Raw genomic sequence first — 23,987 nt, 5'->3', positions numbered from 1 at the left:
TCGCCGCCCATCGGGACGGTAGGCACATGCGCAAGAGTGCGTCCTCGCCCCCGCCTCCTCTTCCGCGCGGACCCTGCCCGTCCCGGCTCTGTCACCTCACAGTAGTCGTTGCCGGTGGCGGGTGCGGGGGCGCGTGCAGCGCAGGGCCGCCTTTCCCCCGCCCCTCAGGCCGGGCCTGGGCTCGGTCCCCCCGCTCCCTCCGTTCCCCATCTCCGTCGGGTACGGGAAGGTCCAAGCCGCTGCCGGGTGCCTGAGGGACTTCGTGGCCGCCGCCGCCACGGGTCCCGATGGAGCCGCCGAATCTCTATCCGGTGAAGCTCTACGTGTACGACCTGTCCAAGGGCCTGGCCCGGCGGCTCAGCCCCATCATGCTGGGTGAGGGGGCTGGGGGCGGGCGAGAGGGTGCCGGGCCGGCCGGCAGAGGTAGGGAGGCCTGGACCACCGCTCAGGGGGAGACGCGGGGCCCAGAGGATGGAGGAAAGCGCGAGCGTAGAAGGGAAAGGTCTGAGGTTCGGGCGCCTGGAGCCCCACTTTCCCGACTTCACGTTTGAATCCAGGAGGAAGGGATGGAGGAGTCACGCCCTCCCCCTGCGCCCTCCGAGCCGTAGGGTGAGCGGGCGCTGCAGCCCGGCGGCTCCCCTGCCTCACTTGGGGAGCCCTTTACACCTCTTCCTCGGCGCAGTGTAGGGGAGGTGAGGATGCCTGCCGCGCGGTGCCCCTCGTGGTGAAAGGGACACTGCAGAGATCCCCAGGTGGCCCTTAGCCTTCCCTCCGTGCCAAAAGGAAACTGCAGTCTCTGGGGTAGATGGGAATGGGAAGCTAGAGCCGCACGGGGGCCCAGCCATTGCTCCCAGGTAGAGGTCAAGTCAGGTCTACTGGAGCCCGAACTCGAGAATTCAAGTTCTGCCCTGACAATGCGGTCTTGTCAACAGTTTCTAAGTTAATTGCTTTTGCCCAGATGGTTAGAAAGCAATTCTGGGAGAGGGTTGGATACTGTTGTGTCAGTAAGGATTAGTAAAGGAAGTATTTCCGTTGTGCTCCATTAAACTACTTAACCTACCAGGAGAGAAAATCAGCCCTAGTTCGCTGTACATCAAACCTCATTATAACCCAAATACCAAAATGTCTCATCTAACATAGAAATTGTCGAGTTTGTGGTTTCAGTTGATATTGGGCAGGAAAGGATTCCAGGAATTGAAAAATTGAACAGCTTTGGCAACATCCATTTGAATGGCTAGTTTTTCCTGGCTTTTATGGACGCATTAGAGAGTGTTTTAGTTCATCTTGGTAAGACAAGAGGGCTGAAGTCAAGTAAGCAAGGCTACTTTGGAAGGCATCTTTTCAATGTCCTTGAGTTTCTGATGTATCATAATGAGTTGCACTTTAACCCTGGGCTAGTGAATGGTTACTCATATTTGGCTTCACATCAGAATCACCTGGGATGCTTGTTAAAAATACAGATAACTTCACTTCGAACAAGTCTTTTTCAATGGAAATAGAGAAAACAAAGTTGGAACAGTTCTTTAAATATTCAGGTGTGTTTAAAGCAAAGGATTTATACATGCTCGTGTAGGCAAATAATTATCTGGAAGAATACATAAGGAATTGAAACAGTGGTAACTTATGGAAAGGGGAACGTGATGCCAGAGGACAGGAATAGAAGGGGGACTTCGCTATAAACTTTCTGTACCTTTTGAATTGTGTACTACACACATATATTATCTATTCAAAATAAACAAAGTTTTAAATATATGGATTCTAGAGCCTCATTACACAGGTACTAAATAAGAATCTTCTGGAGTTTTGATCCAAAAATCTGTATTTTTAATAAGCTCTTCAGGTAATTGCTATGTAGCCAGTCCATTGTTGGCTAGAAGTTTGGGCCTAGATCACCAGTTGTTAAAATGAGTAAGGTAAAGCTGAAAGCAAAACTTACAAAGTCACGGGGGAACGTGCTAATCACTAAGAGATTACATCAGTCAAGTTCTAACTAAACTTCTTGGAATGGAGCCATTATTTGGTTAGTTTGATCATAGCTATAAGTGTCCTTAAGGATCACGGCTTCATGATTCATTCAACAGATTGTTCTTTGAGTGCCTCCTATGTGTTAGTCCATGTGTTAAGCTTAACTGAGGACAGTATATTGAACAAAGATGTTCATTGCCATCATGGAGCTGCTAACTGGGGAAAATATTAAATATAAGCAAAGAAAATAATTATTTCAAACACTAATTGTGATAAGTGTTAGGCTGTGCAAGAAGCAAACAGGGTGCTGAGATCGAAAGTGACAAGAGAAGCCTAACTTTATTTATTTATTTTTTAAATCATGGCCACATTTTTCTTTTCTTTTTTTTTTTAAGATTTTATTTATTTATTTGACACAGAGAGAGACAGCGAGAGAGGGAACACAAGCAGGGGGAGTGGGAGAGGGAGAAGCAGGCTTCCCGCAGAGCAGGGAGCCCGATGCGGGGCTCGATCCCAGGACCCTGGGATCGTGACCTGAGCCAAAGGCAGACGCCTAACGACTGAGCCACCCCGGCACCCCGAGAAACCTAACTTTAAATAAGGGTGTCAGAAGGAGTGACTTAAGTTGGGAAGTCAAGGAGGAAGAAGTAGTCACAAGGAGGGTGGTAAGGGAGTTGTAGTGTTCTAGGCATAAGGAGGATCAATCTGCCAAGGCCCTGAGGTAGGATAGAGCCTGGCCTTGTCCTGGAACTGAAAGAAGGTCTTTGTGGAGTATCATGGGTGAAGGGAAAAGTGCCATAACTGAAGGTGGAGGGCCAGACCTGCCCCCTCCCCCTTCTTTTTTAAATAAATGTGAAATCCTAGAAGGATCACAGGCAAAAATGGGAACTTCACCAATTTGGCACATCTGACCACAATGGTATTTCTGAGAACATAACCTTGCCTGCAAATCTAATTCTCTCTTCTCTATCCCTTTTTCCCCATATTGCTTTTTGCCTTTTGCAAAAGTAATGAAAGGGTTATCAAAGCTAATAATCACACTTTCTAGAGTTGGAAACTTAGGGAAAATGGGCATTGCCTTACTGGCTCATCCTGTCCAGACATCACCAACCTTAAAGTTGGGTATGTCCCAGTTCTGTGAGTAGCCATATATTGATTTCCCATTCCTAAATATTATTTGAACCTTTAAAAAGTCCACTTGTTTCCTGATTTTTGCTATGACTTCCAGAAGCATATTAATAGCTAGCATTTATTGAGAACTTAATTTATTAAGAACTTAGCATTTATTGAGAGTGTCAGACTCTTTTTTTCTGAGTACTTTGTGTGTGTTATAATCCTCACCACAATTTTGTGAGGTAGGTCCTGTCATTACTTTCATTTTTCATTTGAGGAACCTGAGACATAAGGCATTAAGAAACTTGCCCCAGCTCACACAGCTGGTAAGTGGCAGGGATGGGTTATAAACACAGGCAGTCTGACTTTCAGAGCTCATGTTGTCAGTCATTTTGTTATATCACCTCTACTGTGTAATGTGTCCCTTTATAATTTTTCAAGTTTGTAAAGGCATCTTTGGTCAAGTGTTTCAAATTTGGATGAGAAAAGGATCTGGGTTCAATGTGTATGTGCCATTCATAATCACAGATTTATGATCATTCCTCATAGCCTTCATTTTCCCAAATTAAATTAGTGTGACCTCATCAGTTGTACCTTCTTATTCTTGTTAATGATGGTTCCTCACTGTAAGACCCCATCTAGGGGCGCCTGTGTGGCTCAGTCGGTTGAGTGTCTGCCTTCTGCTCAGGTCATGATCCTAGGGTCCTGGGATCAAGCCCCACATTGGGCCTTCTGCTCAGCAGGGAGCCTGCTTCTCCCCCTCCCTCTGCCTGCTGCTCTGCCTACTTGTGCTCTCTCTCTCTCTCTCTCTCTGTCAAATAAATAAATAAATAAAATCTTTTTTTTTTTTTTTTAAAGATTTTGTCTATTTATTTGACAGAGAGAAAGACAGTGAGAGAGGGAACACAAGCAGGGGGAGTGGGGGAGGGAGAAGCAGGCTTTCCACGGAGCAGGGAGCCTGATGCGGGGCTCAATCCCAGGACCCTGGGATCATAACCTGAGCCGAAGGCAGACGCCTAACGACTGAGCCACCGAGGCGCCCCTTGTTGATTGTTTTCTAATCTAAAGTTTTGTGTGCATGCACGTATCTCAGGGTTACATTTATTTTTTATTTTTTTCACAAGCCTATCTCAAAATTGTTCTTGGGTTTAAAGACATAAGGATATAGAACATAGATATTTATTTCTTGGAAGAATGCAATCTAATGAATATTTGAGATTTTACTTTATACTCAGTTCCTTGCTTAATTCTGTAATACAAATAGTAATGAAATAAAAAACATGAACTCAGTCGGTTAAGCATCTGCCTTTAGCTCAGGTCATAATCCTGGGGTCCTGGGATGGAGCCCTGTCATAGGGCTCCCTGCTCAACGGGGAGTCTGCTTCTCCCTCTCCCTCTGACCTTCCCCCCTGCTCATGCTTTCACTTGTCCATGTGCACTCTCTCCCTCTCTCTCTCTCAAATGAATAAATAAAAAATCATAAAAAAAAAAAAAAAACATGAACTCTGTCCTCCAGGGGTTTATTTCACTAAAAATAACATACGTGCACATGCAACATTAGAGAACAGCATAAAAGAGATTATAACTAGATGCCAGAATGAGCAAGTGGTGAAGCAATTATTTTAGGTCTTGAAAGAAGGGAAAAGCCATGGTGGGCTGCATGTGTCAGAAAGACTTCAGTGAGAACCTTGAGCTGCTGGAGGGCAGAGACTCTGTCTCATTTCTCTGTATGTCCCCAGTGGCCAGTGAGAGCTGGTGCTCAATAATTTTTTTTTAAAGTAAGTTCTACGCCCAATGTGGCGCTTGAACTCACGACCCCGAGATTAAGAGTCACATGCTGTACTGACTGAGCCAGCCAGGCACCCCACAATAAGTATCGATTATAGGAACAATTGAGACTTGAACTCAAGCTTGAAGATTACATAGAATTTATTTGAATATGAAGGGGTTTTAAAGTTTTAATGCCCACCTATTAGATTTTTAATGCCATCTATTAGATTTTAATGCCATCTATTTAGATTTTTATTGCTCATTGTGTGAACTACTTTTTATCCATCTAATGAATTAATTTAGTAATCATGCGATTTCATTATGGCAAAATGAAAACTAATGCAGCTTACAAGGCCCTTTGTGATCCTTCTGCTTTTCTCTCCACCCTCACCTGTCTACACATGCTCAACACAATCAGCAGGAGCCTTTCTCCACTGGATTCCACAAGAGTTAAGCTCTAGGGGAAATGATCTGGATGACTATTTCCTCAATTCTGCCAATAGATACCTTAGGGCATGAGGGCTTAATGCTCTGGCAGAACCCCGGTGGAAAAGGGCTAGATACACTAAAAGGACTGAACCTGTTCAGCTTTTTCACCTCTTGGCTTTTCAAAGGCTATGCCATCTGCCCGGAATACTTTCGCTTGGCCTGGCTAGCTTCTGCTCATCCTCAAGGTCTCAACTAACATGTCTCTTCCTCCAGGAAGCCTTCCCTGACCCCCACCCCACAAATCTTGTTCATGTGTCCCTAGTGTATGCTCATAACATCCTGTACATAGCATTCATCATTCTATTTTATAATTGCTTGTTTTCTTTATTAGAGAGCGAGCACCCACAAGCAGGGCAGGATGGCAGAGGAAGAGAAGGAGAAAGAGAATCTTAGGCAGGCTCCATGCTCCGCGCAAAGCCCAATGTGGAGTTCAATCTCATGACCCTGAGATCATGACGTGAGCCAAAATCGAGTCAGACACTGAGGCACCTGGGTGACTCAGTTGGTTAAGCGTCTGCCTTTGGCTCAGGTCATGATCCCAGGGTTCTGGGATCGAGCCCCTCATCGGGCTCCCTGCTCAGCAGGGAGCCTGCTTGTCCCTCTCCCTCTGCCTGCCACTCCCCCTGTTTGTGGTTGCGCGCGCGCTCTCGCTCTCTCTCTCTCTGTCGAATAAATAAGTAAAATCTTAAAAAAAGTCAGACACTTAACCAACTGATCCACCCAGGCACCCCTGTAATTGCTTATTTTTCTCATCAGTGTGCACACACCCCCAGAACTGGACTGGAAGCTCCACTGGGGACAAGAACTATAGATTTACCCAGAGTCTAGCACAGTGATTGGTGTTCAGTAAATATAGCCTGGCTGAATGGTGGAATGTTGCAGACCTACCTCGAAGCATTGCTACAAGGCCTGACTAATGAAAACAAGCAGTGATGAAAAGGGAGCCCTCGGGCGCCTGGGTGGCTCAGTCGTTAAGCGTCTGCCTTCAGTTCAGGTCATGATCCCAGGGTTCTGGGATCGAGCCCCACATCGGGCTCCCTGCTCAATGGGAAGCCTCCTTCTCCCTCTCCCACTCCCCCTGCTTGTGTTCCCTCTCTCGCTGTCTCTCTCTCTGTTGAAAAATAAATAAAATCTCTAAAAAAAAAAGAAAGAAAGAAAAGGGAACCCTCTCAGTACTGAGGAAAAGAACTCATATGTCAGTTATTTTATATGAGGAAAGAATCCTGTACTGGCTCCAACAAATCCTAGCATTAGAATATCAAGTAGTTTTAAACCTACTTTTTTTGAAGATCAAAATACCCTCTCAGTTTTTAACAATGTACTGCATTTGATTTTGTGATAACTTTTCTCTGCCTAAAGGAAGGGAAATCCCTCCTGCCAATAGGCTTTTTTTTTTTTCTTTACAATATTGGCACAGAGGCCCACTTATGTTATGCAAATGTTTCCTTTTACCTTTTTCCCACCTACATTCAATATTTTGTAAGTTAACATTAACCCCTTCACATTGCTGGTAACCTGGCAGATGCTGAGCCAACCAGCAGATTAAAACATTGCCAGTTAGGGGCGCCTGGCTGGCTCAGAGGAGCATGTGGTTCGATCTCGGGGTTGTGAGTTTGAGCCCCACATTGGGTGTAGAGATTACTAAAAATAAACCTAAAAAATTTTTAATTAAAAAAAAACAGTGCCAATTAAAACCACTGTCAAGGGGTGTTTGGCTGGCTCGGTAGGTGGAGCATATGACTCTTGATCTCAGGGTTGTGAGCTCAAGCCCCACATTCGGTGTAGAGATTACTTAAAAATAAAATCTTAAAAATAAATAAATATACTATCAATAACACTGTATGTTAACTATACTGGAATTAAAATAAAATAAATAAAAACACTATCATTAGAGAAATTTGGGAGGTGAGCTGGAGCTGCACTTGATTTGTACCGGTGACCTAATGCTACTCGCACAGAGCCCGTGCTGCCCATCACCAAATAGACCTTTGTAGGGACGCCTGGGTGGCTCAGTCGGTTAAGCGTCCGCCTTCGGCTCAGGTCATGATCCCAGTGTCCTGGGATCGAGCCCCACATCGGGCTCCCTGCTCAGCGGGGAGCCTGCTTCTCCCTCTGCCTCTGCCTCTCTCTCTCCCTGTCTCTCATGAATAAATAAATAAAATCTTAAAAAAAAAAAAAAGACCTTTGTAGAACACCAGCGGTATTCCAGGTGCTGATCTTGAGCATGTCCTACAACCAGCATGTATGTCTATGTGCTCCATCCATTTTAACTGATAAGGAGGTGGATGGAGTATTTTCTCCTTGGCTTTTATATACTAACTTAACTTTACAATCAGTGGAATGCTGACTAATGCAGACCTCACTCTGCATTCTTTGTTACTCTTGATGAAAACAGGACTGATATCCATGTCTTCCATTTGTTTTCTTGCACATACTTCATAGGCCTCGAAATCAATGCACTGGATGTGCCAACAAGCTCGAGACACGCAGGCATCTGACCCACCCACTCTTTGACCTGCTGAGGAAATCCTAGTGGGAAAATAATCTGCTTCTGTAGTGTGCTAATATCCACTGAGCCTAATTCATGTTCCAAAATGGTCTTGTGACCTAATTCAATCTCAAATCACCACCTCCTACTCACCTACTCCCAACCCAGTGTGGCCAAAAAAATTTAAAAATCAATTTAGTTCCACTTTCCAATGCCTGTCACCCAATGGAGGAGACCATGGCCCTTGTTCTTTACCTCCCAAGAACAGGCTGCTGAGCAGTATTTCTACCTGAGCTGCTCCAACAAGTACGTTGTCATACCATGTTTTTCCTTCTTGCTTTTATGCTTGGCAAACCATGCATCTTTATTTACCTATTTGTAAAATGATGTTAATAAATATTTGCCCTGCTCTACCACATAAGGATGTTGTGAGAATAAGGATAACTGTGAAGCAGTTCAAATTAAGAAAGGATGTAAGTCTGCTCAATCCACATTTGAAGATGCTTGTCCTAAATGGATTACCACTGCCCTTCAGCATCCAGTCTGTTTCTCATCCACCTCTGTGAGATTTCAGCTCAGTTTGGACAAGGGCAGAGCCTGCCCCACAGTCTTTAGGGGACTACCTCAGAAACCCCAGTCCAGAATCACTCTGTCCATTTGGGCTTTGTGGGCCAAAGTAGCAGGTCTTTTAGTGAAAAGCACACTGGTCTCCTCACTGGAGGAGAGACAGAACACTGCTACATTTTATTTTCCTTGTTATTTCATTTAGCCTGGCAACACTAACGGAAATGAAATGTTTATATGTCAAATAGACATAGTATTTCATATTAATTCCTTACATACTGAAATCTCTTCTTAGATCTTACCACCAATCCTGAGGTAAAATTTATCTTTTGGAGGTCTTTACCCTTTTCCCCAAGGCCATTATACCTAATGTAGTCTCTGTTTATCAAACTTCTGGGTACCACACACTGTGATGCCTTATTTTATTTTATTTTTTTAAGAGGGGAGGAAGGGTAGAGGGAAAGAGAGAATCTTAAGGAGACTCTCCGCTGAGCACGGAGCCAATGCAGGGCTCAGTCTCATGACCCTGAGATCATGTTCCTGAGCCGAAATCAAGAGTTGGACGCTTAACCAATGAGCCACACAGGCGCCCCTACAGTTCTCTTAAAAGACATAGGTGTCTTTTATTTTTTATTTATTTTTATTTTTTTTAATAGAGAGTACAAGCAGGGGGAGCGGCAGGGAGAGGGAGAAGCAGGCTCCCCGCTGAGCAGGGAGCCCAATGCGGGGCGTGATCCCAGGACCCTGAGATCATGACCTGAGCTGAAGGCAGACGCTTAACTGGCTGAGCCACCCAGGCGCCCCCATAGGTGTCTTTTTAAAAACATGGATCTGATCAAGGCACTCCTAACAACCATGAATGCAGCCTAACAACCATGAATGCAGCGTGGTGCAGGGCAGCCTTCTGTCTGGGCTTACCCCACTTGGCCGGCGCCCCTGCTGGCCACTTTCCCTCCTTTCACCGTCACTGCACTCTTTTCTCTAACCTGTCTTTATCACAACTGTGCATTTGTACATATTATTCACCCTGGCAGAAATGTCCATTCCTGCCCCTACTCATTCTCCAGTTGAATTGCAGCTTATAAAGGTAGTTCCTTATCTTTATTATATATAGCATCTCATTTTTACCACTCTGTAATTATACCACTCTATAATTAGAGCCTATCGACATTGTATTTTACTTAGTTGTGTGTGTGTCTCTCTTTCCATTTGACTTTGGGCTCCTTAAAGGCAGGACAGTGATCTGTTCATATTTTCATTTCCATACCTAACATCATTTCTGCCATATGGAGATACAGAATACATTTGCATTGACTATTCAGATGGATGGGATTTGTCAAGTTTTGCCCAGTCATTTCCTGAAGGATTTCGCCTCACATATGCTCGATGAAGAAGTGGATAATAGCTTTTTCTTTTTTTTTTTTTTAAGATTTTTTTTTATTTATTTGTTTAACACAGAGAGAGAGAGCACAAGTAGGCAGAGCAGCAGACAGAGGGAGAGGGAGAAGCAGGCTTCCCGCAGAGCAGGGAGCCCGATGCGGGGCTCGATCCCAGGACTCTGGGATCATGACCTGAGCCAAAGGCAGCCGCTTAATGACTGAGCCACCCAGGCGCCCCGGATAATAGCTTTTTTTATATCATTGTTCTGTTGTCTCTATATATGAGACAAAGAAAAAGGCAAAGTTGAATTGACCCTGAAGGGGAAAGAAAAGCAGACACAAAATTGGGGTACATCTATACCAGTGTTTTTTGTCTTGCATTCTGATGAAGGATGCTAATCACTTTTTTACCTACTTAACACAACATAACCTGTATCAGGACCTAAGGACCTTACTGGAGGAGCACTGCATTCCTAGAGAGTCCCCCAAGAGGTTTATAATGGGTTACTCCGGGTTTTTCTTTTCTTTTCTTTTCTTTTAAGATTATTTGGGGGGGGGGGTGCGGTGGGCAGGGGGAGGGGGGGAGAGAGTCTTTTTTTTTTTTTTTTTTTTGCCTCAAGGGAGAGAGAGTCTTAAGCAGACCCTGCGCTCAGCACGGAGCTCAGTCCCACGACCCTGAGATCATGACCTGAGCTGAAACCAAGAGTCGGACACCTGACCGATTGCGCCACACAGGCAACCCCGGGTTACTCTGGGTTTGAGTGATGTTCTGAATTTGCTCAGGCTGGGAGGCCATTTAGTCTGATCCCAAGTGGCTAAATCTCTTCTTTTCTCCACAGGGAAACAACTGGAAGGCATCTGGTAAGTTGGGTGGGACTCTACATTGATTGGCTAGTTTTTGAAACAAAGCAGTACCTGTGCATTTCAGGTCCCGGTCTGTGGCTTCCAGCTCTAAACCCAGTACTCTGTATCATAAAATTTCCAGTTCCTAAAGCAGTGGTGGTTCTCAACCAGGGGTAATGTTGTGCTCCGACCACCCACCCCAGGGACATTTGGCAATGTCTAGAAACATTTCTGACGGTGGAGGCCAGAGATGCTGCTATACACATCCTACCACGCACAGGACAGTCCTTCACAACAAAGAATTATCCAGTCAAAAAGTGGCAGTGGTGCTGAGGTTGAGACACCCGGCCTTAAAGACAGGCAGAATGATGTCATGCCCACCCCTGACCAAGCTTTCTCACTACAGAAGTCTCAAGGGCCCCACATGTCTGTCTACCTTGGTCTCTCTGTACTGGATCCATCCCTGTCAGGCAAGATGGCAGCTGAGCTCTCAGGTCCATTAATGAGGAAAGCACAGGTCAGTATTCCATCTGGACTACTAGAGCCTGCCGACATTTGGGATGACCAGAATGATCCTTTGCTTTGTTTGATTCAAACCAAGTAATATGAGCACCTTCCCCTGAAATAGGTCCACATCTAGTCTTGCCCTCAGCATGGTCCAGGTTAACTGCTCCTGTTAGTTTTAAAAGCCTGGGAACGCACCTTGGTCTGCAGACCTTTATTTCACTAAGGGTTTGTCAGTTTCAGGGTGAATCTAGGGCCTCCCCTCTGCTAACGTGATCTATAGCAGTAGTTCTCAAGGAGGACAGTTCTGCCCCCAAGGACATTCCATAGTGTCTGGAGACGGATTTCATTGTCACAATTGGGGGTGGGGGGGAGGGTGCTACTGGCATCTGGTGGATAGAAGCCAGGATGCTGCTCAACCTCCTAGAATGCACAGGACAGCCCCCGGCAAAGAGTTCTCCAGCCCCCAATGTTACTAGTGCCGAAGTCGAGAAACTCTGATCTATGATATTTGTGCCTTTGGTTAGTTTCATAAGGCTGTTGACCTTGTAAGTCCGATCCTTGGGCAGAAATTACTCTCCTCACAGTGTGGTATTTGCTTTTTCGCAGACCAGCTTTCAGTTTTCTGGCTTACCCTGTTTCTTCTCTGCCTTGCAGGCACACCTCCATAGTTGTGCACAAGGATGAGTTCTACTTTGGCAGCGGCGGTATCTCCAGCTGTCCCCCAGTGAGTGGCTTCCCCCACACCCTTCCCCAGTCTCAGGTTCGTGCGGTTCCCGTAGACCAGGAACTCGGCTACCACTCCGTATACCTGGCTTCTAGCCCAGTGGAGGTCAGCCTATGGATAGTTCCTCGTAACTACTTTAAGACTCAGCTCAAGAGCACCCTTCCCTGGCCTCTCTACTCCCTCGGCATGTGTGGGTCCCTCTGGGTCACCCCGAGCATGATATGGTAGATGAGCTGTTCCTGAGTCTCTGCAGGGAGCTGTGTGTAAGCTCCTTGTGAGCTGAGACTGTGTCTCCCTCCCTGTTCCCGTCACCAGCTCAGTGCCCACCTCATAGCATGAACTCAGCCAATGTTCAGCCGAAGGATCAGGGCTCTCAGAGGTAAAGTGAGTTGCCCCAAGTTATAGGGCCAGTAAGTGGCACCGGTGCTAAAAGTCAGGACTCTCTGTCTCTAAAGTCCATGCACCTTTCCAAGAAATTTCTCTCTGAGCTATCTAAGAATTTCATAGGAGGTGTTCAAGCAAAGACCAAGCAGCCATTCATTTTGATACTCATAAATGGAAAGTCATTCTTGATTTCTTCTGCTCACCGTTCCCCACCTTCTCTAACAAATCCTTCATGAAGCCCAGTCAGTTCTACCTTGTAAATGTATCTTAAGTCAGTCTCTCTCTCTTCATCTCTTCCCATGTTTCCAGAGCTCTCACCTTCATCCATGCCACCCTCACAACTAGCCTGGACTGCAGCAATACATCTGCTCCTCAGTCAGGACTCCACACAGGAAGTGAAGTGATCTTTTCAAAATGAAAATCTGATCATGGCATTCCCCTGCTTCAGTCAGAACTCTCCCCACTGCCCTTGGGATAAAACCCAGCAAGCTCAGCCTGACCTCCAGGCCCTATCTGATCTAGTCTCGGTCTCCCTCTCTGAATGACCTCTTTTCAGGTAGTGCCTTTCTCCACCCCCACCCCCTTCTCATTCCTAGAACATTCCGAGGACATTGGAACCTTCCCTCTCACTTCAGTCCACCTCCCTGATCCTTCACCTGGTTCTGCCTCTCCATCCTTCAGATTTGAGCTCAGTGTCAGTTTCTCAGGCAAGTCTTCCCAAACCCCTCAGACTGGAAAGGTTCCCTGTCATACGTACTGATGGCATTCTGTACTTTTCCAGCAAGACCCTTATCGCAGCTCATAATTTTGCATTGGTTTATGGGATTTTCTTGTCTGCCTTCCCTGCTAGACTATAAGCTCCATGAGGGCAAGAATCTCATCTGTTTTTTCCACACTGTACCCCCAGTGCCTGGCATAAGGCCCGGCACCTAGTAAGTTCTCAATGCATGTTTGTTATATGAGTGAATAATAGGGGCTCAACTAGTGACCTTTCAGTCTCTTGGAATTCTGAGACCATCCTTCTTGGACTACCATAATTATCCTGCTCACCATGCTTTCCCCAGTGCCTCAAACAATGTCAGGCACACAGTAGGTGCTCAGTAGCTATTGCATGGATGAATGGTCTTTTCTGGAAGCTCTGCTCAGGAGTGCTCTCCCTTACGCCCCCAGTCCATTCCCAGCTCTGTCTTCCCCCGTGATCTGTTGCTTCACCCTTGGCTGGTTCCCCCTTGGCTCAGTCTCCCCTTTGGTCTGCTATGGCAGTCTGTTAACCCACGGCAGAGGGTTTTCTGTAGGCCTTCCATGGGCCATTAACTCCCTTGCCTGAGGAACCCTATCGTCGTTGTTAGATTAGGCTCATAGATCAAAATAGAACTGAGTTGTGGAAGTATTTGCCAGCCCGCCAGACTTCTCAGAGGTCCTTCACATTTTCCCAGTCTTATAAGGGATATCAAGTGTGTCACAAGAAAAAACTGGCTGCATACACTTAAATGTAGGCATAGAAAGATGGCCTGTCAAGTGCTAGCCATTTCTGGTTATCCTGTTGTGCCCTTGGGATCAGGCATGTTGGGGACAAAGGGAGACTTCAGGTTCTGGGTTTCTTTTTTCTTTTTTTTTTTAATCACCCGGCTGAGTAGACAGCGTCAGGGATCTGACCGGCCAGAGACTCGGCTTCCCAGGGCCCTGCCAGAAACCAGCAGCCCAGCCTCTTAGCCACGTTGCCATGTGGCAATGGAGAGTTGACAGGAAGCTCTAAGCCATTGCAGCCTTGATTCAAATAGGAAATAACACTCTTCATCTGCCCTGGGTGCTCTGAAAGGTAAATGTTGTCGGAACAGAGCTTTGGTGGTCTTCCATGGGAGGCCACATGAAAAAAGTTCAGTGGAGATGGTGACTTAATGACTTTCTCTGGGTTGGCTCTTTTAGGGAGGGACATTGCTTGGGCCCCCAGACTCTGTGGTTGATGTGGGGAGCACAGAAGTCACAGAAGAACTCTTTCAGGAGTACCTGTCCTCCCTGGGGGAGTCTCTGTTCCGGTGAGTGGAGACATGGGTGGTGGTTAGTCGTGTCTGTTCCCCCACTAGACAATCGGCCCCGGAGGCAGCCACCAGCTCACATCCCCTAGAGCACTCAGCACAAGGTCTGGCCCAGTATTTGCTGAATAAATTTGAAGAGAAAGCAGTTATGCCACAGAGAGAGCTCAGCATTGCTCCAAGGCAGATACTCTGTCCCAGCGAACCTTCTGCTGAAACGCTGAGGGAAGGAAGGGCTATTTATTCCTCCTGATTGAAATCAGCAGCTGCTGCTCTCAACCCACACTGGGCAAGTATCTCGTCCTGAAAAATCAAAAACAGGGCTTGTGGAGGGGTCGGGATGACATGGGACCTTGAGCAGGTTTTCTCTTCAAGAAGCTTTAGTCATTTGCAGTAAGTGTTCAGTCTAACCCTCGAGTTCTGCTTTTGTGAATATAAAGACTCTCCTAAAACTGTAGAGGAGCCATATATTTTTATTTCATCCTTCCCTTAAAAATCAGTGTTTGATGGTCCAAGGTGGCAAATCCAGCAGTCCTTTGGAGCATAAGAGAGAAGGAGAATCCTAGTCCTCGTACTCAGCTGTGCTCACCATGCCATTACTTGGTTTGAGTTATCCCACATATGTGCTTGCTGCCCCTCTGATCTGTTTTCCAAACCTTTCCCACAATGCACAGGAGAGAGGCCTACAACGTCTTTGAAAACAACTGTAACACCTTTACCAACGAAGTGGCACAGTTCCTGACCGGAAGGAAGATCCCTTCTTACATCACTGACCTTCCCTCTGAAATTCTATCCACGTAAGTGGCCTCGATCTCTGGCCCTGCCCCTGAAACCCCCATTCACAGTCAGTGCGGCTCATCTGGCCCACGTCCGCCCTCCCTGCTCTCAGCAGAATCCTCCCATCCTAGGTGGGCCCTGTCGTGATGGCACCTGCCAACGGGGAGGTCCACCATTCCCTCCAGTCACTGGTGCCCACCTGTGTGACCTTCACCCTCCTTGGAGTTGGACCCGCTCTACCCTGGCCTGAGTACAACCACAGAACTTAGAAACCCACTTGAATCTGGCTCCAGCATTTGTACAGATTCCTGGCATCTGTCTTTCACGTTGCTCATGAAGCAGGCCGCTCCCAGAAGTGCTTGCATAAAATGCACTTTTAGATGGACAAGCAGAGGATAGATCAGAGAATTAATAGTGTGGCTTATTCCGTAAATGTCATTTGTTGGTCTTGCTTCCCCTGCACCATGAGCTCTTTGATGCTCTCAAAGACAACGCCCTACTGGCCCTCATATCTTGTAGGGCAAAGTCAGCCCTCGGTAAATGTTTTCTTTAGGTGCACACTGTAGCCCCGCCCACCCTGGTGTAGTCCCAGCTTTGTGGGCCATCATGCAGGCAATGTCCCCTAAAAGGACACACACACCCAAACCCATTTTACTTCCCCCTCCTTGGCTGTTGATTATGTTCAGGCAGCCTCTACCCACTCCAGGACCATGTCCATCTGCTGACTCTGACTCAGTTTCTCCTTAACTGGGGCCCTGTCCACCAGAGATCCTGAGAGGTTTAGCAGGCTCGGCAAGATGAGCTGTTTTTCACACCTGGGTAGGAAACCCTCAGGAAAAACTTGCAGAGGAAATGGGACGGCTGTGTCCAGCTGGTGAGGAGAGCCCCATCTCCCGGCCCTGGCCCTCCCTGCCTGTTCCTCAGTGGGTGTGTTGAACCCCACAGCCTCACTAAAGGATCTAGGTTATGGGGCCCTAAGCAAGTAGAAGTAGCTGGAATGTTCTTGCTGTTGTTATTTGATGGGTAGAGTTCTAGGACTTGCCTGGATTAGGGTTTCATCTGTTTATGCTCGAGAATGCTTCATTCCCTTCAAACCTGGATGTGATTTTCAAAAATGGCAATATCCCCCAAAGAAAAAGAAGGCCAGTAACTGAGATGTGTTGTGGGCCCCCTGATTTAAGGTTCTAGGAATTTTGGAAAATCTCTAAGACTCCAGTTTTTGCCGTGTTTTTTCCAGCCAAGCTATCCTGAGCATGAACGGGGAGCCCTTTAGAAAGTGGCATTAACGCCTTCTGGCAACCTGCATTTGTCATTTTTCCTGAATATTCCCTGTACTCCCTAGAAGATCTCGTTTCCATACCCTTCTTCTTTTGCCTCAGCTTCCTCGTTCAAACCTTATTTTATCTTCTTGTACCGTGAGAGTTAAAGATTCAGGCACAGAAAGGTCAGAAAGCTCTAGTTCCCTGTGTGTCGCTAACCTGTTCAAGCCACAGCTAACCAGGATCTAGCAGATGGCAGCACCTACTGAGGAGGGGACCCCAAGGGTAGAAGGGCAGAGCAGGCTATCTCGAGAGCCCCTCGAGGAATGTCATGTGCGGGGTATGTGAGAAAACTGAATGAGGCTGTGTTGGGTGGCATCACTAGCCCAGTGGGCGCAGTTGTGACGGTCTGCACCCAGCCCACCCAGCCCCTGGGTCTCTTTTCTCCACAGGCCCTTCGGACAGGCCCTGCGGCCCTTCCTGGACCCCGTCCAGATCCAGCCTCCTGGAGGGAGCCCCGTGGGCCGACCCAACGGCCAGAGCTAACAGGACTGCATGGGACCGCCCTGCCTCACAGGGGCTTTTCCTTTTTAAACAAAACAAACCCTACCAGATTTCTATTTTATAATTTTACATCAGATCTAACAACCAGGGGACGGCTTTTTAAATTTCCCAGGGAAGGAGATCATCAGGCTGCATGTAGGACAATGCTGCTAAGAAACAGAACAAAATGCCATCCCTTCTAATAGTATTATACTAATTTATTAAGGCTGTCTTGTCTGTGAGTTCACTTCTGACGCTGCTTCCTGAGCGTCCTCCACACTGGAGAAAGGGAGGGGGTTTGTTTAAGCAGAAGGCAAGAGGCACAGTTTGGGGGAGCCCCGACCTAGCACCTCTTTCCAGAGAACGCCCGTGCTCTACCCAGGTTGTCACCACCTGTGGGACCCAGGTGAGTTTTACGACATCCGTGGAACAGCAGTTGCGACATTCCGGAAGCAGTTACTCCCTGGTTTTTAAATGAACCAAAGGACTTGGTGCACCTGGGACCAGTTTCAGGAAGACTAATCCAACCTAAGTGAACTCTGTAGCCGCAACCTCTCACCTTCCCTCCCGACCCCAAGCAAGGCCATGGGGCCTCGCCTGGAGCAACCAGAAGCCTCAGGATCAAGGGAGAGTGACAGCAAGTGTCAGGCCAGAGAGTACAGGATAAAGCCATTCTTCCTTCCACCTACTGATTGCCAATCCTCTGACATCAGTTTTGGAGAACCTGCCTTGCTGCCTGTGGGCTGCTCTTCTCAGCAGCCTGACCTTCCTCCTGACCTGTCATAGTTGATGAAGGTTTGGGCTGGAGCGGCAGAGACCCAGGTCTTTTGTCTGCAAGTAATAATGTAGGTTTTTATCAGTCACTGTACCCCCCCCACCCCCCAAACCAGTATGCAATATTCAGCTAGGGACCAAGGGGAAGGGATTCCCTGCTCAGGGAAAATATCCCTGATGTAGAAATAATAATAATGCAGAATCAAGGTGGCAAGAAAATTTGGAGTTGTTTCCAATAGAGATTTTTTTACATTATCCTCAATGTGTTTTGAAGGCACGTGTTATTTCCGTTGTCGTTCTGACTTTAAGGATGCATTGTTGAGAGCCTGCCTGGGCATTTTCCTAATGAGCTGCTGCTGGAGCTTATAGGGAGGAACAATCCAGACCTGTCTTCTCTGGAGAGGCTCTCAGATTCCTTTTCTTCACATGCCTCCCTTAAGTTAGTTTTTGGGGAGTGAGTGTGGTGAAGGGACTTAGAGCTGCCGGGTCCCTGAGTCCCAGCCCTGGCATCTGTAGGCCCCTCCTGCCACAGCTCCTGCCACTTCTCAGACTTGAATTATGTTCTCTTTCCGGGGTCTGGCCCGTAGCAGGTGCCTTTGCTTTTCAAAAAGCTGCTGCTCATCTCTGGCCTCATTTCCTCCTGTCTCTGCCATCAGCCATAGCAGTTGGCACCATTGCGGTCTCAGCTAGATGAAAAGACGGTTTTCTGCCTTCGTGTTGGCCTGTGACCTGACCAGGGGCACCTCCACGGTGGCCAGCTGTGATGTCAAAGGACATTTTGGAGAGCAGAAGCCAGCAGAGACTGTTATTTAATGTGGTGGACCTACTGGCGGAATTGGGCTCATGGAGAATAGGTTTCAGGCTGGATTTCTCCCAGGAGGGCAGCTCGTCGGCAGAGGCCTTTGCCCCACCGTCCACCCAGTTTCTCTCCTTTTCCGCTTGCCTCGCCTAGCCCTCTCTCCCAGGCTCCTGCTCCAGACCTCTCCTCCCAGAGCTCTCAGCTCTATCCAGAGGGCACTGGGCGTCACAGCCTCCTCCCCGCCTGCTCCCCCGTATCCAGGCTCAGCTGGCTTCACTCCTAATAGCAGTCTCTCCAGACCCAGGAGAAGTTAGCCAAAGTAGCTACCCTGAGAGACGGAGTCACTGGGTTCATCGCAAGCCCCCTTCGTGCCAGCAGCCGTCCGTGCCAATGCTTGTGCCCGAGGGATTGTGGGGGAGATGGAGGGACTGCCCAGCTGTCGCGTCAGAGCTCTCCAGGAAGGCGCACTCTTTCTCCCCATCCCAGGCCCACCGTCACTCATTTGGGAAGCCTGGGCTCAGGCTACGACCCCCAGCCCCATCCTGACATTTCTCGGTCAAGAGCAGAACCCCAGGAGCCTGCTCATTGTGACCAGCTAGCTCCACACAGGTGTGTGAGGTGAGCAGAGTGGGAAATGAGCCGTGTGTGTAATCGTACATACCGTGGACACCTCCGTGGAGGTCCATTGGCTTAAAGGGACAGGGAAGGAGGAGGGATGAGACCATCACCCCCTCTCCAGAACAAAGCTGTACCTTTGAGATTCCTTTGTGCCCTTGAAGTCAAACTAACTGTCTAGTACGGAGGTGTTTGCTGGTGTTCTTTGGTGTTTTTTCTAACGCAATAAACTCATTTCTGCCTGCTGCATTTGTGTAGTGCTTGAAGGGCTGGGTTTGCGTCCAGCGTAGCCAGGCTTCTGTCTCCGTCTGAGCTTAACTTTGCTGAGTCTGGATATTCTGCCTTTGCTTAGTTGTAAGCCTTATGGATAAGAAGTGACGATAGCAGGGAATAATGTGTGACTTTCACCACTGGTGAAAAGGCCCAGAGAGAATATTACTTGCCCCATGTCACCTTGCAACTGGTGGTAGAGTAAGACTCAAAGCCTCATCTACTGGCCCCAACTTCTGAGATCTTCCTCCAGAGGACGCTGGCCATCAGAGGACATCTGACCTCACCAAAACGTGTTCACTTCTGGTTTCAGTTTGGCTATCGGCTGGGTCTATGGCCCCACGGATCTCTCCCCACCTTGTTACCGTGACCTCATTGAACAAGTGTGGGGATGAGTGGGCTAGCTCTCTGAGCATCCCCTGGTACTACCAGACACAGCAGTGTGGCTGCAGGTGTCTGTAGGTTCCGTTGGCCCACTTTGCGTGAGCACCTTCCACAGGCTGAGCCTCTGCTGGGTGCTTTCACACACAACGGACTTGAGATGTAGATAGGGTCTCATGTTACAGATGGGGAGACAGGTGCAGAGAAACGAAGTTATCCAGGGGGCACGTGGCTGAGCCCTTGAATCTAGGCCATGTGTTCTCACCACCAGACCCGTGAGACCTCGCTGTTGAGGCGCTGTGTGTCTTCAGCGTGCTAGCTAGAGAAGACTGTTCTGTCCCTCCAGAGGACACAGAGGGTAGGTGGCTTTGGCTGACACTGTTTTCTTCCCCCAAAGCTGGCATGTTCAGAGGTAGGACTCCTTAAGAGCGCCTGCTCTGAGATCACACAGCCTGGCCTAAGTCCTAACTTTGCCACTTGGGGGCCAGTCTGTTAGTCTCCTTATCTGTAAAATGGGGTAAATGGTACCTACCTCACAGGGTGCTTTTCAAGAGAGTAAATGCCAAGTGCTCTGCTCAGTGCCTGACACAGATGAAATACTCAGTGAATGTCGGGCTGAGGGCAGAATGCATTCCACAGCCACTGATTGGGGACTCCGGTGAACCAGCTCCGCGCAGAGGCGGCCGTTCCTCTCTGCTGAGGATGGTTTACAAGATGCTGCAGATGTGGACCGCCTACTGGTGGGGGAAATGGCAAATGGTTTTACCTTTAGACTCTGTGACTCACGGCAAGTCAATCGGGTGAGTTCATTTATCCCCACAAAGGTTTCCCTGGGGGCCTATTATATATAAAGCAGTACTGGGCTCTGCACTAGGGGTGCAGTGCTGAGCAGGCCCAAGGCCCCTGCCTGGCAGGGATTCTATTCTGGGGAGGTTGGGAGACAAAAGGGGAGAGAAGTTTGGTAATCTCAGGTGGCATAGTGCTGGGGAGGAAATAAAACCAGGCGGCAGCAGAGTGTGTGAGTGGGGGATATGTGTGAGGAGGCTGGGCAAGTCGTGTGACAAGGTGATGTTTAATCTGAGGCCTATCTGACGAAGGATGGAAGTGAGAGAAGAACATTCCAGGCAGAGGGAGCAGCAAGTGAAAACAACACTGGAAGGACTGAACGGAGACCAGAGTGGCTGGAGCACGAGAGCCGAGGGGGTGGTAAAAGGCGTGGAGGCCGGAGAGGCAGTGGGTCAGACGGTGCAGGGCCTTGTAGGTCAAAGAATGACACAAGCGATTTGCTATGTTGAGAACAGACGGGGGAGGGGGTGGCGTAAGAAGAGCAGCAGAAAACCAGGGAGGAGGGTAGTGCAGAAGTCAGGTAAGAGGTGAGGTGTGTTGTGCATCTGCTAAGTGCCCGGAGCTGTGAAGAAGCTCCTGTTCCCCGGGTGTTCAGAGTGCGGGGAGGGATCCTCAGCTCCCGGGAAGTAGGAAAGGCCAGAGCTGCGGTGACTGCAGAACCACTGTCAGCCTCACCCTGCGTCCGTGAGCTTTGACGGAGCTACTCCAGCTTTGATTTGGGGTGTGCTTAAATTTCTTAATTTGTTTTGCCTAAAGTGATTTTTTTTTTTTTTGGTTAGAAGATAATCTATATTTAGAAAATGTAAGCAACCAATGAAAGTACAAAGATGAAATTCTGAAATTCCATCATCCTAAGAGATACTGGATTTTGTGAACATCTCTGCAGACGTTTCTGGGGATTTGAAGACATGCTGTGTGGTACTTGCCTTTGTTCTCTCAGCATGTAGTGAAGATCTGTAAGGCCCAGGAAGGTGGAAGGAGAACCATCGAGGAGGGAGTGATGGTGCCTGGTGGTATTGGATAGAGGAAGCTCTAAGGAGAGAACATTCCAGCAAAGTTCCCCAAAGCTTGAGGGAACCATTAGGTAAGAGTGGACCGCTTATCACAGTTGTGTGCGTGGAGGCTGGACCTGCTCTGGAGTGGGATGATGGTGTAGGAGGATACCTGCCCAGGCTGGCAGGTTGGACCATGAGACCCATGTCTCCTCAAGCTCAGAGGTGCTCTGGCCTGAGAGGGCAGCAAAGAACCCAGGAGGGGCCTGGCACATCTCTGAATGTGAGCCCTTGACCACGGAGCCTGGCTGCTTTGGAAGGGGGCAGGGGTTGTGGGACTGGTCCTGGTCTCAAGGGTTGCCTGGGAGCCCAGAGTCCCCTGCAGAGATCTCTGCTCCAGACTCCATCCCCCCCACCCCACGCCCACCGCCAAGGTCGTGCTGCAGGGAGAGAGATGGGCACCAGGTGGCGCTGTGGAGAGGGAGAGAGAATCTCAAGCAGGCTCCACACCCAGCTCAGAGAGCTACGCAGGACTGGATCTCACAACCCTAAGACCATGACCTGAGCCAAAATCAAAAGTTGATGTTTAGCCAACTGAGCCGCCCAGGTGCCCCTATCAAGGCCCTTCTTAAACTTGTCCCTGGACCTCTCCAACCCCCACATCCTGCTGCAAGCTCAGGCCCCTGTCACTGCAAGCCGTTTCCACCTCCAGCTTCAGTTACTGTTGCAGGACCTGGATCTCCTCTCCCCACCTATCCTCAGAGCAACTGCTTACCCAGAGCTAAAGGCCTAGCTCCAGCATTTCCTCTACAAAACCTTCCTGGCTTCTCCCCACCCCAGAGTGGACCCCTCCTCCTGTGGGTGCTTCCTGGCACACTCCTACTAGCTGAGGCACCCTCCAGGGGTAGGACCTGGCTCTGATCACCTGTGTGCCCAGCGTCCAGCACAGGACCTGGCACAGAGCCAGCATCTCCTGTGGGGCCAACACTGAAGGGGAGATCGGATCATAAAAAACCTGGACTTAGATACAGACCTACCTGGATCAAGGCTCTGACTCAAATAACCCTGGTCAAGGTCCCCCTCTCTCTGGGCCTCAGCTTCTGCATCTGTAGAATGAAGTCTATGGATCAGATGGTCTCTACCAACCCTCCTCACGGGGACTCCTCTCCCAACCTCTGGCTCCAGAGATGAGGAGTGAATCGCCCAAGTTCTCAGTCCTGGGGCTTGGCTCTGATCCACAGAGATCACTAACCCCAGGTGTAGGGGGAGGGAGGGCTGCCGCCCCTGCCCCCCACCTCCAGGTGGGGCAGTGTCATCCCTGTCCCCACTGGCTTTGGCCCCAGGGGGGCCTTGACAACCCAGCAACAGCCCTCCACCCCCTCCACAAACACCTCTGAGCATGCACCCTTCCACTTGTTTAAATCCATGCATTTGTTTATTGTGAAAACAACATAAGCCCTGCAGATATTTTGAAAGAGGGAGAAAAAAAGCCAACATCCACAATCTCCCCCAACCTCCCACTTGCCCCTGAACCCAGAGGGAATTAGAACCAGCGACCAGCCCTGACTGTTCTTTGCAAAGCCTCTTTTAGCACGTCTCCCTTCCTGCACCCTCATCTTCCTGACAGCCTGGGAGAAGCTGGCGCTGGTGGCCCCATTTATAGACGAGGAACAGGCTCAGACATTGGGAGGGGCCTGCCCAAGGTCACCCAGCTGGGGAGGAGGGGCAGCCCAGGAGCTGTCAGTCTGACTGTCCACACACTACATCAAGACTGCCCCTCAGGCTGGGACTGCCACCCTCAGAAAGTCACACTCCAGGTGGGGAAAAAGAGGGTCCAAAGCCCCTATATTCGCTCAGCACATGCTGACAGTTGGCCTTCCACCAAGGGGGCAGGGAAAAGCATGAGCTTTGGAAGAACAGAACTGCATGTGAATCCTGACCACACTGTGATCCTGGGAAGCCAACTTCACCTCTCTGGTGTCAGTACCGACCTCTAGAAATTGATAGAAGGGTACTCACCTCCAAGGGTTCTTGGCAAAAGTAAGTGAAACACCCAGGGTAGGAGCCACAGTGTCCAAACCAAATATGGAAGCCACACTAACCTCCAAACCTCAGGCAAATGCCTGGCCCCATAGGGCCAGAGCCTTTCTGAGCAGGAGCCTTCCAGGCTAGGGTCTCAGGCCCCCTGTCTTCAGGCCTGGCTTCCTCTCGTGCTCTGGAAATGCCCTCTGGCCAGTCTTTCTAGTCCCAGTTCCCCCAGTCCTACTCCTCCCTCTCCCTAGGGCAGCTCCAGGGCCCCATCTGAGCACCAGTTGCCAGGGATGAGCCTCTCTCTTAAAGGGACACATTGGTGGCCACAAGGGCTACTCCCTCTGGTTGAGGTGAGAATTCAGGAAGAGACTGTGAAAGGTATTTGTAAGGAAGTTAGTTCACCCCAGGTCTAAGGCACAGGTGTGCTCTTGTTGTGGACCC

The 23,987-nt window shown here is 48.8% G+C and overlaps 1 protein-coding gene across 1 annotated transcript; it reads left to right on the top strand.

Moving 5' to 3' along the window:
* The first annotated feature begins 42 nt into the window (after positions 1-42).
* DESI1 (desumoylating isopeptidase 1) lies at positions 43-20,492 on the top strand. Its single transcript, XM_032416848.1, has 6 exons — positions 43-375; positions 10,608-10,629; positions 11,773-11,842; positions 14,153-14,262; positions 14,934-15,056; positions 16,748-20,492. The coding sequence occupies exons 1-6, from the start codon at positions 288-290 to the stop codon at positions 16,839-16,841; spliced, it is 507 nt and encodes a 168-aa protein (XP_032272739.1). The 5' UTR covers positions 43-287; the 3' UTR covers positions 16,842-20,492.
* The last annotated feature ends 3,495 nt before the right edge of the window (positions 20,493-23,987 follow it).

The sequence above is a fragment of the Phoca vitulina genome, unplaced genomic scaffold (assembly GCF_004348235.1).
Source record: "Phoca vitulina isolate PV1807 unplaced genomic scaffold, GSC_HSeal_1.0 scaffold19, whole genome shotgun sequence".
Taxonomy (NCBI): domain Eukaryota; kingdom Metazoa; phylum Chordata; class Mammalia; order Carnivora; family Phocidae; genus Phoca; species Phoca vitulina.
This window is presented reverse-complemented; position numbering and strand designations above follow the sequence as displayed.

Excerpts from the sequence above, each read along its gene's own strand:
- DESI1 (XM_032416848.1), top strand. The coding sequence starts at position 288 with ATGGAGCCGCCGAATCTCTATCCGGTGAAGCTCTACGTGTACGACCTG. Across the intron at positions 10,630-11,772 it reads AAACAACTGGAAGGCATCTG|GCACACCTCCATAGTTGTGC; the intron begins GTAAGTTGGGTG and ends TCTGCCTTGCAG. Across the intron at positions 15,057-16,747 it reads CCCTCTGAAATTCTATCCAC|GCCCTTCGGACAGGCCCTGC; the intron begins GTAAGTGGCCTC and ends TTTTCTCCACAG.